Source organism: Telopea speciosissima, chromosome 9 (genome assembly GCF_018873765.1).
Source record: "Telopea speciosissima isolate NSW1024214 ecotype Mountain lineage chromosome 9, Tspe_v1, whole genome shotgun sequence".
NCBI lineage: Eukaryota > Viridiplantae > Streptophyta > Magnoliopsida > Proteales > Proteaceae > Telopea > Telopea speciosissima.
Window position 1 is genome coordinate 29,798,103 of NC_057924.1, and position 17,973 is coordinate 29,816,075.

At 41.4% G+C, this 17,973-nt stretch overlaps 1 protein-coding gene across 1 annotated transcript; it reads left to right on the forward strand.

Moving 5' to 3' along the window:
* Nucleotides 1-6,241: 6,241 nt before the first annotated feature.
* LOC122638815 lies at nt 6,242-10,635 on the forward strand. The gene is made up of 7 exons (XM_043831664.1): nt 6,242-6,329; nt 6,704-7,350; nt 7,403-7,550; nt 7,709-8,590; nt 8,783-9,526; nt 9,821-10,392; nt 10,459-10,635. Exons 1-7 carry the CDS (start codon nt 6,242-6,244, stop codon nt 10,633-10,635), a joined length of 3,258 nt encoding a protein of 1,085 aa, XP_043687599.1.
* Nucleotides 10,636-17,973: the final 7,338 nt, after the last annotated feature.

Sequence of the window (17,973 nt, forward strand, 5' to 3'; positions counted from 1 at the left end):
TCTATCCATGTATGTGAGAGTTAATTAATCCCTCTTTATTCACAATACATGTATGATATGGACTAGTCTTAATCGGTAGACATGTCCATGACCTCCTATTGAAGATAAATGTAGAAAATGTGTGACATGACCCCGCATAAGCCGACAGGACATTGCCAGGACCTCTGTCACGCATTTATCTATTTTTACCTCCATCTAGATACGTTAGGGTATGGATAGTGAGAGGGCACTGCGACAGTGGGCCATCTTTCATGATTCCATGATTCTAACTAATGCGATAGGTAAGTACATGACTTGGGTGTATGTCACCGACAGGATCTGGACATGACACCCTGGTGGCCGAAAAATATTGGAAGCCCATGAGGCGGACAGCTTAGTCCACACTACCATGGTGTGTATAATGACTCCGACAGGGTAAGTTATGCATGCAAGGGTTGTAGGTATCCAATTCATCTTTTGGGTTATGAGGGAAACCCAAATCATGAAAGACCATTGATGTGTGTGTGCTCAATTTATTATTTTCAATGGTCATTAATTAGCATGTGGTTATTTACTTGTGCATGTGTAGATTAATATACGATGGCTGCTGTTAATTCCAACCTGTTAACACTCATTAGCGAATACAAACTTAGTGGTACAAACTATGTCGATTGGTACCGGAGCATTAAGTTGCTCCTGATCTGAAGGATCGTATACGTTCTAGATGAACAAGTTCATCCTCAACCCGACCCGAACGATTTTGAGGCAAATGAAGAGATGCAAGGGTTCCTCATGAGGGATTCCAAGGCATCACTCTATATCCTAGGATCATTGGAAAAATCAGTTGTAGACTCAGTCAAGGATATACGCACTGCTGGGGGTAAAATAGATAAGCTTGCTGAATTGTTCAACAGGCAGTTGACACACGCACATTCTGATGCGGTGAGTCAAATCCATAACTCCAAGATGTCTCAGGGGACTCCAGTGATGGATCATGTAATGAAAATGATCAATCTGTTTGAAAAATTGGAATCCATGGGGACTGATTTCAGCCTGCGATACAAGATTGATGTGATCTTAGCGTCACTCACTTCTGTCTACGCACCTTTTAGGATGTCCTACAAGATGTCCGAGAAGGAGATGGAGCTCACCGAGCTTGCTAATGCACTGGTAGAGGCTGAAGCATCCTTGAAAAAGGACAAGGCTGAGGTCAATGCAACTGAGGTAAAGCCTTCTTCAAATGGGAAGAAGAAGAAAAAGGGAAGTAAGGGCAAGACCCTGAAAGCCAAGGGTGGGAAGTCTGGCAATAAAGGCAAAGGCAAGTGCTTCTATTGCAAGAAGGAGGGTCACTGGAAAAGAAACTGTCATGCTTACCTGGCAACTTTGAAAGACAAGAAGCCGGATGAAACAGAGGCTGCTAAAGAAGGTACATGTGATGTTCACGTTCTTTATGAGTCTAATTTGTCTTTTGAACCGACCAATTCTTGGTTGGTGGATAGTGGATCCACTGTTCACATTTGCAATGATTTGCAGGGGTTCAAGGAGACAATGAACCTGGAAAGAAATGAAGTGCATCTTCAGATGGGCACTGGAGCTGAGACCATGGCGTTGGCTGTGGGAACTTTTATTTTAAATTTTAGTTCTGCTAGTTTAGTTTTAAAGGATTGCTATTATGTACCCTCTTTCAAGAGGAAGATAATTTCAGTTTCAAAACTTGTTTTGGACGGATATAGTTTTTCCTTTAATTCTAAATTGATTATTCGTTTTAATAATTCCTTTGTGGCATCCGGATATATGCAAAGTGGTTTGTATTTTCTAGATTGCCCTATTAGAGCGAATGTTGTTTCAAATGTTGATTTGAAACAAAAGCACTCAGTGAACTCAACATATCTGTGGCATCGAAGATTGGGTCACATTAATGTGGACCGAATCAGTAGATTGGTGAGGGATGGGTCCTTAGAGAGTCTGAGGGTGGAACCATTCCCCACCTGTGAGTCATGCCTTCAGGGCAAAATGACCAAGAAATCCTTTAGCAATAAGGGTGCTAGAGCCACAGATCTGTTGGAGTTGATACACACTGACGTGTGTGGACCCATAAACATACAAGCAAGATATGGGTATGAGTACTTTATCACGTTCACCGATGATTACTCTAGATATGGTTACATATACTTGATGCGTAGGAAATTGGAAGCCTTTGATAAATTCAAAGAATTCCAAGCCGAGGTCGAAAGATAGCTCGATAAACGCGTCAAGTCCTTACGATCAGATCGTGGAGGGGAGTATCTATCGGATGAGTTTAAAGAACATCTCATATCCCAAGGGATAGTTAGTCAACTAACTAATCCAGGCACATCACAACAAAATGGTGTATCCGAACGACGCAATCGGACCCTATTGGATATGGTCAGGACGATGCTCACTTATAGTGAGCTGCCTCTTTCTTTCTGGGGGTACGCTTTAGAGACGGCGATATATATCTTGAATAGGGTTCCATCTAAGTCTGTAACCAAGACACCCTTTGAGTTGTGGAAAGGGCGAAAGCCCAGTATTCAACACCTTAGGGTATAGGGTTGCATAGCACATGAGCGAAAGCAACAGACAGACAAGTTAGAATCCAGGACTTCGAGATGCTATTTCTTAGGGTACCCCAAAGACACGATAGGCTATCATTTCTATGACCCAGTTGACCAAAAGGTCATTGTAAGTAAACATGTCACATTTTTGGAGGAAGAAATGATGACCCAGAGGTCCGAACCAGTAGTCATAAAAGAGCTATCAGATGGCTCAGAAATGTCACTGCCAGAAGTGAGACCAACTGACATACCCGCTGAAATACCAACACCTGAGAAACCTCGACACAGTGGGAGGACTGCTAGACCACCCACCAAGCTAACTCTTCTAACCGAAGAGGAAACAGTGGAAGAGTTCCACATGGTATCGGTTGAATCGGATGATGATCCGATGACATACTCTGAGGCTCTAAAGGATGTTGATGCCACTAGGTGGCTGGAAGCAATGCGCTCTGAAATTGATTCGATGTATTCCAACAAGGTCTGGACTCTAGTCGATCCACCACTTGGCGTCAAGCCGATTGGATGTAAATGGATCTTCAAGAGGAAGAAGGGCGCAAATGGAAAGGTTGAGAGATTCAAAGCGAGACTAGTGGCAAAGGGTTATACCCAGAAAGAGGGTATAGACTATGAAGAAACCTTTTCACCAGTAGCGATGATGAAATCCATCAGGATTTTATTGGCTATCACAGCACACTTTGATTATGAGATCTGGCAGATGGATGTGCAGACTGCATTTCTAAATGGGTTCCTTCAAGAGGAAATCTACATGGAACAGCCAGAGGGGTTATCTTCCTTGGAGGAAGAAAGAAAGGTGTGCAAATTGCAGAGGTCCATTTATGGGCTGAAGCAGGCTTTCAGGAGCTGGAACATCAGGTTTGATCAATTAATCAAATCATTTGGTTTTAATCAAAACATGGATGAACCATGCATTTACAAGAAGATCAGTGGGAGGGCAGTATGTTTTCTTGTTTTATATGTAGATGACATATTGCTGATTGGTAACGATGTAGGATTCCTTTCATCAATAAAACAGTGGTTATCCACAACGTTTTTGATGAAAGACCTTGGTGAAGCTAGCTATATCCTTGGGATCAAACTCGTAAGAAATCGCCAGAAAAGGATGCTAGGCTTGTCACAGGCTACCTATATAGACAAAGTCCTGGCCAGATTTAGTATGGAGAACTCCAAGAGGGGAAGTGTTCCCTTCAGACATGGAGTCAATCTTTCCAGATCTCAATGTCCTCAGTCTCAGACAGACATTAAAGAGATGAAGAGGATTCCCTATGCCTCAGCAGTAGGAAGTCTAATGTACGCTATATTACGCACGAGGCCGGACGTCTGCTATGCAGTAGGTATTGTGAGTCATTACGAGTTTAATGAGTGGAGGTGCCATTGTATAGAGGAGTACAAAATAGAAATCTATAGCCGATCCCTATTTTTATGAACACCTTGCATCATGTGATGCGGCTAATAAGGTGTTTGGGTTAGGAAGTTCCTAACATTTCTAGAGTAGTCCCTGATCTTGTCACGGGCCCTATTCCCCTGTTATGTGACAACAGAGGGGCCATTGCATAAGCTAAGGAGCCTAGGGCTCATCAGAGGAACAAGCACGTGCAGCGGAAGTATCACCTCATCAGAGAGATTATCCAGCAGAGTGATGTGAGTATCTCTAAAGTGGACACAACTGAAAATGTGTCTGATGCCATGACAAAGGGTTTGTCACCAGGAGTGTTTGAGAAACACATGGAGGGCATGGGTTTAAAATGTATGGGGAATTGGCTTTGATGTACAAGTGGGAGATTGTTGGACAAGTGTGTGTCCATCAAACCCGGTTTGATCCGGTTCAACCCGATTCACCTTTGTATTGAACATTTATACATTTTAGTTTAATATTGTCACATGCGATATAAACTTTTTGAGCATTATGTGTCCATAAGTTATACTTAAAATGGTAGTCACGACTAGGGTTTGGGCTGGGCACCCTTATCATATGGTCGTCGCATTGGGTATGCCTAGACATGTGATGTCGAGTCGAATGCGAGTGCTCACATGTTTGATGTGTGCATTGGCGAAGAATCTACTTTGTCGATTCTCTCATGTATTCTGCGCCGATGTAGGAAGGGATAGACATGTGTCACCGACACCCTGTACTTGAGGGAACCCTATCACTGCAAAGTGTGATCGCATTCTTTGGTTCATCAATGACTGAGACTCAAGCGAGTCAAAGCCGGTGTTCTGGGAATGCGTGAACACTTTGTGAGTGAAGGAGTTATCCAACACGGTCACCACTGCACGATTGGGGAACACCAAGATAGAGACTGTCTGTGCATGGTCGGATCAAAATCTGGATCCAGTACCGTTTTGGAAATGGTTTTGCAAAATTTATTTTACATAAAATGATACATTATTTATAGTTATTTCAAATAAAGTGTTTTATCGAGTTTTCGGACCCGATTGGATGCACAGACGCTCTTATATGGACATGTACTATGGATTGGGGTTTGGCAGTACATGTGTACATGCCCTAGATTCCATAATGATGGTGTTGATTAGTGGGGGGGGTTGTATATGATAAATTGTTATCATATAGGGAGTTATTTGGAATTTGCTAATTTAATTGGCTCTTTATTTAATTAATGGATTTGGTGCTAATTGTAATTATCCATTAATAATTAAATAAAGAATCTAATTAATACTTTCCCTATTAGATTCTGCTTCTTCACTTGTGTAGCACTTTGAGTTTAAACAGAACTGCCAGACTGAGAGAGAGAGAGTCAGACTCTCACTAGGGCTCTATTAAATCTATCTAGGATTTAATTAAACCCTATTATTATAAATAGGGGACCAAAAATACGCAGAAGAAGAGCTCTCCACATTTTTGGAGCAGACACTCTCTCTCCTGCATTTTTGGTTTCTCTCTCTCCCTCTTGTGATCTCTCTTCTTCTTCTTGCTTCTCTCACCTGTGTTTGAGAGTTAGGGTTTGTGAAACCCTAGATCTGTGCTGAGGAGTTTGAGGGCATCTGGGATTGGGGTGTAGAACCTTGGTAGCACCATTGGAGGTTCGGATCTGTTTGCTTGGAGTGCTCATTGGAGGAAGAACCACTGTCTATTGGAGGAGCAACACTTGAGGCTCACCAGGTTAGCAGTATTTTATTAATTCCTTCTGTTCATTGATTATTAATATTTATGGGATGCGAAAGAAACTCGAATCGATTATTTTCCGCTGCGCATTCGAGTATGGGATGGATCCCTCTTGCCATGTGATGGACTAGAGACGAGTTTCTCCGTCCCTATTGTGATAATTAATTTTATGGAATGCAATAGGGAAGGAGAAACCCTAATAGGGATGCACTAGGGTTCCCATGGGCGACCATGGGAAACCCTAAAATTAAAATGGGGCACCCATGGGACACCATGGGCTAACCCAGGGCGTGCAAAACCCTAAAGATAAATATCTTGGTCTCCCTAGGGAACCAAGGTTTGATCCCTGGACCGTTGTTTGATCAACAATTATTACCATATCTGAGATGGATGATTTGGTGGGACGTGACTTGGAGAAGATCCCTAATGCTAATGAGGCAGATATTATGGGGGTGATTCGGCCATGATAAGGAAAGATGCTGATATTAATGCTCACAAGGAAAGTTCATCTGTGGGAAGTGAAGATGGAGATGGACTACTGGCTATGAAAGGCAAGTCTGTTCAAGCTTTCAAGTCGTCAGCAAATATGGAAAGATCGAAGAGGTTGGTAGCGGAGAACCGGGCTGGTCAAGGTACGGGTTTTTCAGGTTCTGTGACTTCTTCTCTTTTGGGCCGGCCTAGTGGGAGGGGCACTAAGTTCCTCCCTCAACGCATTCCTTTGAAGGACAGTGGAGGCTTTAGGATGGAAGGACCTAGTAAGGGGGGGATTGATTTGTCATCCCATCATTTAAAATGAACGGCATATCTTGGAATATTAGGGGTATGAATGCCCCTACTAAGAGGCATGGGATTAGGAAGGTGATCATGGATAACAAAGCCAAGCTAACTATTCTTCTTGAGACAAAGGTGAAAATAGAAAATTGTGCTGATGTGTTTGATGGGTTTATACCAAACTAGAGCTACTTTCATAATGGTGAAGTTGATGCTATTACTCGAATTTGGGTAGGTTGGGATTCGGCTGTTTTTAAAGTGGAGGAAATCCAAAAGTCTAGCCAATTTATTCATTTGAGAGTGATCACATTGGGATCCTCTCTTACTTTCTTCTGCACTGCTGTTTATGCTTCCAATTCGGTGGAGGAAAGGAGGGAGCTTTGGAGGGATGTTTTGGGTTTTGCTTCTAGTATATCTTCTCCTTGGATGGCTCTAGGTGATTTTAATATTGTCCGGCAGCAAAGTGAGAAATTTGGAGGTGATATTGTTCGGCAAGAAGCGATTGATGACTTCAATTCCTTTATTTTTGACACGGGTCTAGTTGACTTAGAGTGGAAGGGTGAGCTCTTTACATGGAATAATAGGCAGGGTGGCAGCTCTCGGGTTTGTTGCAAATTGGATAGGGCTATGGTGAACTTGAATTGGTTGGATGTTCTTAGATCCTCTGAAGCTACTTTCTTGCCCCCAGGGCTTTCGGACCATTCTCCAGCTGTGGTTTCTATTTTTGATGGGGTAAATTTTGGCCGGAAACCCTTTCGGTTTTTTGAGGCTTGGATTGGTAGAGAAGGGTTCGATGAAGTGGTGGCTAAAGGGTGGGAAAGCCCGGTGGATATGAAGTTGAATCCTACTCTTCGGTTTGCTGCACGATTACGAAATGTTAAGGCACGGTGATGTTTTTCTTGCAGTGAAAGATGCTTTTTTAGAGTTAACTCAGATCCAAACCAATCTGGCAGCTCGGCCTACTGATTCCAACTTGGTTACCTTAGAGACTGCAGCCAAGAAGAAGCTTTGGGAAGCCCTTAGCATTGAGGAGAAGTTCCTTAAGGAGAAGTCTAGAATTACAAATATTCAACTGGGGGATGGTAATAATAGCTTTTTCCACAAGTCTATGATGTGTAGGCAGAACAGGAATCATATCTTGGAGGTGCATAATGGAGATAATGAGATTATTAGGGAGCCTAACTTGATTAAAAATGAAGCAGTTTCCTTTTACATGAACCTGTTTGGGGCTGATGCGAAGATGTGGGCTTTTTCCCGGAGTTTATTCCTTTACAACATGGGTTGGACTCTATGCAGCAAATTAGTCTCATTGGGAAAGTTTCAAACAAGGAGATCAAGGAGGTTGTTTTTGCTATGAAGAATTCCAAAGCGCCGGGACCGGATGGGTTTGGGGCTGCTTTCTTCAAGCATGCTTGGGAGGTGGTTGGTGAGGATCTTACTTTGGCTGTCAAATGGTTTTTTTCTAAGTCCATTGTGCCCAGCTCCATTAATGCTACTTTCATTTGTCTGATCCCAAAGACGGATTCTACTTCTTCTTTTGCGGGATATAGGCCAATTGCTCTCTGTAACCTTTTTTACAAAATTATTACAAAAATTTTGTCTAATAGGCTACAAGGAGTGGTTGGGAAAGTGGTTAGTGATAACCAATCAGCGTTTATCAAAGGGAGGTCCATTGTGGATAATATTCTGGTTTGTCATGATGTGGTTAGGGGAATTGAGCAGAAGGGGGCTTCTCCTATGGCAGTGTTGAAAATTGATTTGCATAAAGCCTATGATGCTCTGAGCAAGAAGTTTCTTTTTGTGATAATGGAGAGGATGGGGTTCCCAGCCAAGTTTATTCAGTGGGTGAAGGCGTGTGTAGATAGTCCATGCTTTTCGATCCTTCTTAATGGAAGTCCTACCGGCTATTTTAAGGGGAAGAGGGGAATTAGGCAAGGAGATCCGCTATCCCCCTATTTGTTTACTATTGCTATGGAAGGTTTTACAGCCTTAATGCAGAAGTTGGAATGCGAAGGACGAATCAGCTTGTTCCCAAGGTGTAAAAGTTCCCATCTTTCACATCTTATCTTTGCCGATGATCTTATGGTCTTTGTGAAGGCTGCTCATGACTCTGTTTCGGCTTGTTTGGGGGCTCTGTCTGACTTTCATACCTACTCTGGGTTGAAACTCAACAGAGCTAAGTCCTCTATTATTTTAGGGGGCCTCACTCAAACGGTCAGGATGCAACTTTTGGAATTAATGAATTTTGTGGAAACCAAGCTTCCCATTCGGTATCTTGGTGTTCCACTTGTACCTCGTAAACTCTCTATGGCAGATTGCTCCGCTATTTTGGATCTTGTGAGGCAAAGGCTTGAAGGCTGGAAGGCCCGTTTTTTATCCTTTGCAGGAAGATTGCAGCTTCTTACTTCTGTGCTTCAGGGTTGCTACATATATTGGTCAGGCATCTTTGCTTTACCAGGTGGTGTCAAGCAGAAGTTGGAGTCCATGTTCTCAAATTTCCTTTGGACGGGTCCCTCTTTGGAACGAAAGGTACATTACATTTCTTGGGATAAAATTTGTAAACCTAAGGATGAGGGTGGCTTAGGTATTCGCAGAATTACAGATATGAATATTACGGGTATCCTTAAGCAAATTTGGTGGATTGCTTCCAAAAAGGATAGCCTTTGGGTTAGGTGGGTGTATGCCCGTTATCTTAAAAAGGAATCTATTTGGACGGTGAAAATCCCCCAAAATTGCTCGTGGGTTTGGCGCAAAGTTCTCAAGTATAGACATTTGGTTGAACCCAATATTCATCACGTTATTGGATCTGGTCATCTTACTAGGCTTTGGCTTGATAATTGGCATCCCCGAGGAGTTTTAATCAAACAATTTGGGGACCGGATCAGATATGATGCGGGTTCACATCGTATGGCTATGGTTTCGGACATTATTAGACAGGGGACTTGGCAACCTACTTCTTATGGATCTTTTGATCTTATTGCTGCTTGGGGTGACCTGAATCATGTTCCTATGTTGAGGCATTCGGATGACCTGATTGTTTGGAAGAAGGCCCCTAATGGTCTGTTTACCACTAGATCAGCTTGGGACATTGTTAGGAGACCCTCCCCTAAAGTAAGGTGGCATAAGTTTGTTTGGTTTACTTAAAACTTCCCTAAGCATTCTTGCACTACTTGGAGATGTCTTATGGAAGCTCTTCCTACCAAAGATCAGCTTATTAAAAGGAATATTCAGGTAGGGCCGAATTGCATCTTATGTTGGGTTGGTACGAAAAGCCATGATCACCTCTTTTCTTATTGCCCTTTTTCTTCCTGCATTTGGAGCAGAATTAGTTCTTTTTGTTCTCAATTGGCAGCAGCCCCTACTAATCTTCCGGATGTGGTTACTTGGCTGTCGAATGTGGACTGTACAAATGATAGGATGGATGTGGTTCCTAAGCTAGATTTTTGTGCTACGATGCATTACATTTGGTGGGAAAGGAATTGCAGGCTTTTTGAAAATAAAGTCAGGTCCCATGATCATATCATAGAGGCTATTCGCCTTGATATGGCCATCAAGTGTGCTACCCTCCCCATTTCTGCTGTTCAAAACCCAAGGAATAAGTTCTTGGCTGATACTTGGGGGATTAGGGTAGACTGGAAGGTGATTACACAGAAAACTTGTGCTTGGTTTAGACCTCCTACTCGCATGGCAGTGCTTCACTGTGAAGGGTCCTTAATGGCTGATAGAGCTTCCTATGGTGGGATTATCCGTGATGCTGCAGGTATTGCCATTATAGCTTATGCGGGCAAGGGAGATGACAGTTCGGTCCTTGGCATGGAGCTCTATGCTATTTTAAAGGGGGTTGATCTTTGCATTCAGAAGAATCTCCTTCGGGTTTCCATTAGATCTGATTCCAAGTTGGCAGTAGATATCCTTAATGGGAATGTGAGCTGCCCTTGGAATATGCAAATCTTTAGGGATCGCATTTTTTCTCTTTTTTAACAATTACAGCACAGGGAGGTCAGACATGTTTGGAGAGAGCTCAACCAGCCAGCAGATTTTATGGCAGCCATGGATACTGGAGATGGGGAAGTTGTTCTTTGTCCTCCTGATTTCCCACAGGAGTTGGTGGAGTTGCTTAAGGATGATTTTGACTGTAAAGTTTATTTTAGGAACTTACCCCCCTGAGTTGTATACCTGTTTTTAGGCTGTTCCACCGAAGGGCTTATGCTCCTTGATTTTCTCAAAAGTGGCTCTTATTAGACGTGTGGATGCGATGTTGAGGGTCGTGACCTCCGAATCAAGACTTATTTCGGCATATGTTCAATTTCGGTTTAAACCAGACTGGGTGGGTCGTTTGGGGTTATCTGGGGGCATTTCTTTACTTTTTTGGGCTTGGGATTTTCTAAAAACTGTAATTATCTCTTATTGGACGTGTGGATCGATGTTTAGGGTCGTGACCTTCGAATCGATACCTATTTTGACATATGTTCATTTTCGATTGAAACCAGATCGGGTGGGTCCTTTGGGGTTATTTGGGCATTTGTACTTTTTTTGGGTCTGGTTTTTCTAAAAATGTCCTTATCTCTTATTAGACATGTGGATACGATGTTGAGGGTCATGACCTTCGAATTGATACATATTTCGGCATATGTTCATTTTTTATTTAAACCAGACCGGGTGGGTAGTTTGGGGTTATTTGGGGGCATTTCTGTAATTTTTTATGCTTGTGATTTTCTCAAAAGTGTCCTTATCTCTTATTAGACGTGTGGATGCGATGTTGAGGGTCGTGACCTTCGAATCAATACCTATTTCGGCATATGTTCAATTTCGGTTTAAACCAGACTGGGTGGGTCGTTTGGGGTTATTTGGGGGCATTTCTTTACTTTTTTGGGCTTGGGATTTTCTAAAAACTGTAATTATCTCTTATTGGACGTGTGGATGCGATGTTTAGGGTTGTGACCTTCGAATCGATACCTATTTTGACATATGTTCATTTTCGATTGAAACCAGATCGGGTGGGTCCTTTGGGGTTATTTGCTGGCATTTCTGTACTTTTTTGGGTCTGGTTTTTTCTAAAAAATGTCCTTATCTCTTATTAGACATGTGGATACGATGTTGAGGGTCATGACCTTCGAATAGATACCTATTTCGGCATGTGTTGATTTTCAATTTAAACCAGACCGGGTGGGTAGTTTGGGGTTATTTGGGGGCATTTTTGTAATTTTTTATGCTTGTGATTTTCTCAAAAGTGTCCTTATCTCTTATTAGACGTGTGGATGCGATGTTGAGGGTCGTGACCTCCGAATCAAGACCTATTTCGGCATATGTTCAATTTTGGTTTAAACCAAACTGGGTGGGTCGTTTGGGGTTATTTGGGGGCATTTCTTTACTTTTTTGGGCTTGGGATTTTCTAAAAACTGTAATTATCTCTTATTGGACGTGTGGATGCGATGTTTAGGGTCGTGACCTTCGAATCGATACCTATTTTGACATATGTTCATTTTTGATTGAAACCAGATCGGGTGGGTCCTTTGGGGTTATTTGCCGGCATTTCTGTACTTTTTTGGGTCTGGTTTTTTCTAAAAAATGTCCTTATCTCTTATTAGACATGTGGATACGATGTTGAGGGTCATGACCTTCGAATTGATACATATTTCGGCATATGTTCATTTTTTATTTAAACCAGACCAGGAGGGTCGTTTGGGTTTATTTGGGGGCATTTCTATACATTTTTTGGTTTGGTATTTTTAAAAAGTGTCCTTATCTCTTATTAGACGTGTGGATGCGAGGTTGAGGGTCGTGACCTTCGAATCAATACCTATTTCAGCATGTGTTGATTTTTTATTTAAACCAGACCGGGTGGGTCGTTTGAGGTTATTTGGGGGCATTTCTCTAATTTTTTGGGCTTGGGATTTTCTAAAAAGTGTCATTATCTCATATTAGACATGTGGATGCGATGTTGAGGGTCATGACCTTCGAATCGTTACCTATTTCGGCATATGTTGAATTTCGGTTTAAACCAGACCGAGTGGGTCGTTTGGGGTTATTTGGAGGCATTTCTTTACTTTTTTGGGCTTGGGATTTTCTAAAAAGTGTCCTTATCTCTTATTACACGTGTGGATGCGATGTTGAGGGTCATGACCTTCTAATCGATACCTATTCTACATATATTTATTTTTGGTTTAAACCACATCGGGTGGGTCGTTTGGGGTAATTTGGTGGCATTTATGTACTTTTTTGGGTTTGGTATTTTCTAAAATGTGTCCTTATCTCTCATTAGACGTGTGGATACGATATTGAGGGTCATGACCTTCGAATCGATACCTATTTTGGCATATGTTCAATTTCGATTTATACCAGACCGGGAGGGTCGTTTGGAGTTACTTGGTGGCATTTCTGTACTTTGTTAAGTTTGGCATTTTCTAAAAAGTGTCCTTATCGCTTATTAGACGTGTGGATATGATGTTGAGGGTCGTGACCTTCGAATCGATTCCTATTTCGACATATGTTCATTTTCGGTTTAAACCAGACCGGGTGGGTCGTTTGGGGTTATTTGGTGGCATTTCTGTACTTTGTTAAGTTTGGTATTTTCTAAAAAGTATCCTTATCTCTTGTTAGACATGTGGATATGATGTTGACGGTCGTGTCCTTCGAATCAAAACCTATTTCGGCATATGTTCATTTTTGGTTTAAACCAGACCGGGAGGGTCGTTTTGGGTTATTTGGGGGCATTTGTATACTTTTTCGGGTTTGAGATTTTCTAAAAAGTGTCCTTATCTCTTATTAGACGTGTGGATGCAATGTTGAGTATTGTGACCTTCGAATCGATACCTATTTCGAAAAATATTCATTTTCGGTTTAAACCAGACCGGGTGGATCGTTTAGGGTTATTTGGTGGCATTTCTGTTCTTTGTTAAGTTTTATATTTTCTAAAAAGTGTCCTTATCTCTTATTAGACGTGTGGATATGATGTTGAGGGGCGTGTCCTTCGAATCGAAACCTATTTCGGCATATGTTCATTTTTTGTTTAAACCAGACTGGGAAGGTCGTTTTGGGTTATTTGGGGGCATTTGTATAATTTTTTGGGTTTGGGATTTTCTAAAAATTGTCATTATCTCTTATTAGACGTGTGGATGCGATGTTGAGGGTCGTGACCTTCAAATCGATACCTGTTTTGGCATATGTTCATTTTTTATTTAAACCAGACCGGGTGGGTCCTTTAGGGTTATTTGGGGGCATTTCTGTACTTTTTTGGGTTTGGAATTTTCTAAAAAGTGTCCTTATCTCTTATTAGACGTGTGGATGCGATGGTGAGGGTCGTGACCTTCGAATAGATACCTATTTCGGCATGTGTTGATTTTCAATTTCAACCAGACTGGGTGGGTAGTTTGGGGTTATTTGGGGAAATTTCTGTCCTTTTTTGGGCATGGGATTTTCTCAAAAGTGTCCCTATCTCTTATTAGACGTGTGGATACGATGCTGAGGGTCGTGACCTTCAAATCGATACCTATTTCGGCATAGGTTCATTTTTTGTTTAAACCAGTCCTGGTGTGTCGTCTGGGTTTATTTGGGGTATTTCTGTACTTTTTTGGGTTTGGGATTCTCTGAAAAGTGTCCTTATCTCTTATTAGGCGTGTGGATACGATGTTGAGGGTCGTGACCTTCGAATCGATACCTGCTTCGGCATATGTTCATTTTTTATTTAAACCAGACCGGGTGGGTCGTTTGGGGTTATTTGGGGGCATTTTTGTACTTTTTTGGGTTTGGGATTTTCTAAAAAGTGTCCTTATCTCTTATTAAACGTGTGGTTGTGATGGTGAGGGTCGTGACCTTCGAATAGATACCTATTTCGGTATGTGTTGATTTTTTATTTAAACCAGACCGGGTGGGTAGTTTGGGGTTATTTGGGGGCATTTCTATAATTTTTTGGGCTTGTGATTTTCCACAAAGTGTCCTTATCTTTATTAGACGTGTGGATGCGATGTTGAGGGTCGTGAGCTTTGAATCGATACCTATTTTGGTATATGTTCAATTTCGGTTTAAACCAGACCGGGTGGGTCGTTTGGGGTTATTTGGAGGCATTTCTTTACTTTTTTGGGCATGGGATTTTTTAAAAACCGTAATTATATCTTATTAGACGTGTGGATGCGATGTTTAGGATCGTGACCTTCGAATCGATACCTATTACGACATATGTTCATTTTCGGTTTAAACCAGACCGGGTGGGTCCTTTGGGGTTATTTGGGGGCATTTCTGTAATTTTTTGGGCTTTGGATTTTCTAAAAAGTGTCCTTATCACTTATTACACGTGTGGATGTGATGTTGAGGGTCGTGACCTTCTAATCGATACCTATTTCGACATATGTTCATTTTCGGTTTAAACCAGACTGGGTGGGTCGTTTGGGGTTATTTGGCGGCATTTCTGTACTTTTTTGGGTCTGGTATTTTCTAAAAAATGTCCCTATCTCTTATTAGACATGTGGATATGATGTTGAGGGTCATGACCTTCGAAGCGATACATATTTCGGCATATGTTCATTTTCAATTTAAACGAGATCGGGAGGGTCGTTTGGGTTTATTTGGGGGCATTTTTGTACATTTAAGGGCTTGGGATTTTCTACAAACTGTCCTTATCTCTTATTAGACTTATGGATGCGAAGTTGAGGGTCGTGACCTTCGAATCGATACCTATTTCGACATATGTTAATTTTTGGTTTAAACCAGACCAGGTGGGTCGATTGGGATTATTTGGGCGCATTTCTGTACTTTTTTGGGCATGAGATTTTCTAAAAACTGTCCTTATCCCTTACTAGATGTGTGGATGCGATGTTGACGGTCGTGACCTTCGAATCGATACTTATTTTGACATATGTTCATTTTCGATTTAAAGCGGACCGGGTTGGTCGTTCGGGGTTATTTGGGAGCATTTTCGAACTTTTTTGGGTTAGGGATTGTCTAAAAATTATCCTTATTTCTTATTAGACGTGTGGATGCGTTGTTGAGGGTCGTGACCTTCGAATCGATACCTATTTTGGCATGTGTTGATTTTCAATTTAAACCAGACCGAATGGGTCGTTTGGGGTTATTTGGGGGCATTTCTATAATTTTTTGGGCTTGGGATTTTCTAAATAGTATCTTTATCTCTTATTAGACGTGTGGATGCGATGTTAAGGGTCGTGACCTTTGAATCGAAACCTATTTTTGCATATGTTCAATTTCGGTTTAAACCAGACAGGGTGGGTCGTTTGGGGTTATTTGGGGGCATTTCTTTACTTTTTTGGGCATGGGATATTCTAAAAACTGTCCTTATCTCTTATTAGACTTGTGGATGCGATGTTTAGGGTCGTGACCTTCAAATCAATACATATTCTGACATATGTTCATTTTCATTTTAAACCAGACCAGGTGGGTTGTTTGGGGTTATTTGGGAGCACTTCTATACTTTTTTAGGCTTCGGATTGTCTAAAAAGTGTCCTTATCTCTTATTACACGTGTGGATGCAATGTTGAGGGTCGTGACCTTCTAATTGATACCTATTTCGACATATGTTTATTTTCGATTTAAACCAGACCGGGTGGGTCGTTTGGGGTTATTTGGCGGCATTTCTATACTTTTTTGGGTTTGGTATTTTCAAAAAAGTGTCCTTATCTCTTATTTGACGTGTGGATACGATGTTGAGGGTCATGATCTTCGAATCGATACCTATTTTCGCATATGTTCATTTTCAGTTTAGACCAGATCGGGTGGGACGTTTGGAGTTATTTGGGGGCATTTGTGTACTTTTTTAAGTATGATGTTTTCTAAAAAGTGTCATTATCTCTTATTAGACGTGTGAATGCGATGTTAAGGTCATGACCTTCGGATTGATGTCTATTTTGGCATCTGTTCATATTCGATATAAACCAGACTGGGTGGGTCGTTTGGGGTTGTTTGGGGGCTTTTCTGTACATTTATGGGCTTGGGATTTTCTACAAAGTGTCCTTATCTCTTATTAGACGTGTGGATGCGAACTTGAGGGTCGTGACCTTAGAATCGATACCTATTTTGGCATATGTTCATTTTCGGTTTAAACAATATCGGGTGGGTCGTTTGGGGTTCTTTTGGGGCATTTCTGTACTTTTTTTTGGTTTCGTATTTTCTACAACGTGTCCTTATCTCTTATTAGATGTGTGGATGTGATGTGGAGGGTCATGGCCTTCGAATCGATACCTATTTTGACATATGTTCATTTTTGGTTTAAACCCGACCGTGTGGGTCGTTTTGGTTTATTTGGGGGCATTTCTGTACTTTTTTTGGCTTGGGATTTTCCAAAAAGTGTCCTTATCTCTTATTACACATTTGGATGTGATGTTGAGGGTCGTGACCTTCTAGTCAATACCTATTTCGACATATGTGTATCTTCAATTTAATGCATACCTGGTGAGTCGTTTGGGGTTATTTGATGGAATTTTTATACTTTTTTGGGTTAGGGATTGTCTAAAAAATGTCCTTATCTCTTATTGGACTTGTGGATATGATGTTGAGGGTCGTGACCTTCGAATCGATACCTATTTTGGCATGTGTTGATTTTTGATTTATACCAAACCGAATGGGTCGTTTGGGGTTATTTGGGGGCATTTCTATAACTTTTTGGGCTTGGGGTTGGGATTTTCTAAAAGGTGTCCTTGGTCATTTGGGGTTATTTGGGGGCATTTCTATAATTTTTTGGGTTTGCGATTTTCTAAAAAGTGTCCTTATCTCTTATTACACGTGTGGATTTGATGTTGAGGTTTGTGACCTTCTAATCGATACCTATTTCAACATATGTTCATTTTCAGTTTAAACCAAACCGAGTGGTTCAATTGGGGTTATTTGGGGGCATTTCTGTACTTGTTTTGGGCGTGGGATTCTCTACAAAGCGTCCTTATCTTTTATTAGACATGTGGATGCGATGTTGAGGGTTGTGACCTTCGAATCGATACCTATTTCAGCATGTGTTGATTTTTGATTTAAACTAGACCGAATGGGTCGTTTGGGGTTATTTGGGGGCATTTCTATAATTTTTTGGTCTTGGGATTTTTTTAAAAGTGTCCTTATCTCTTATTAGATGTGTGGATGCGATTTTAACGGTCGTGACCTCCGAATCGAAATCTATTTCTGCATATGTTCAGTTTCGGTTTAAACCAGACAGGGTGGGTCGTTTGAGGTTATTTGGGGGCATTTCTTTACTTGTTTGGGCATGGGATTTTCTAAAAACTGTCCTTATCTCTTATTAGACGTGTGGAAGCGATGTTTAGGGTCTTGACCTTCGAATCGATACCTATTTTGACATATGTTGAATTTTGTTTTAAACCAGACCGGGTGGGTCGTTTGGGGTTATTTCGGGGCATTTCTATAATTTATTGGGCTTCGGATTTTCTAAAAAGTGTCATTATCTCTTATTAGACCTGTGGATGCGATGTTGAGGGTTGTGACCTTCGAATCGGTACCAATTTTGGCATATGTTAAATTTCGTCTTAAACCAGACCAGGTGGGTAGTTTGGG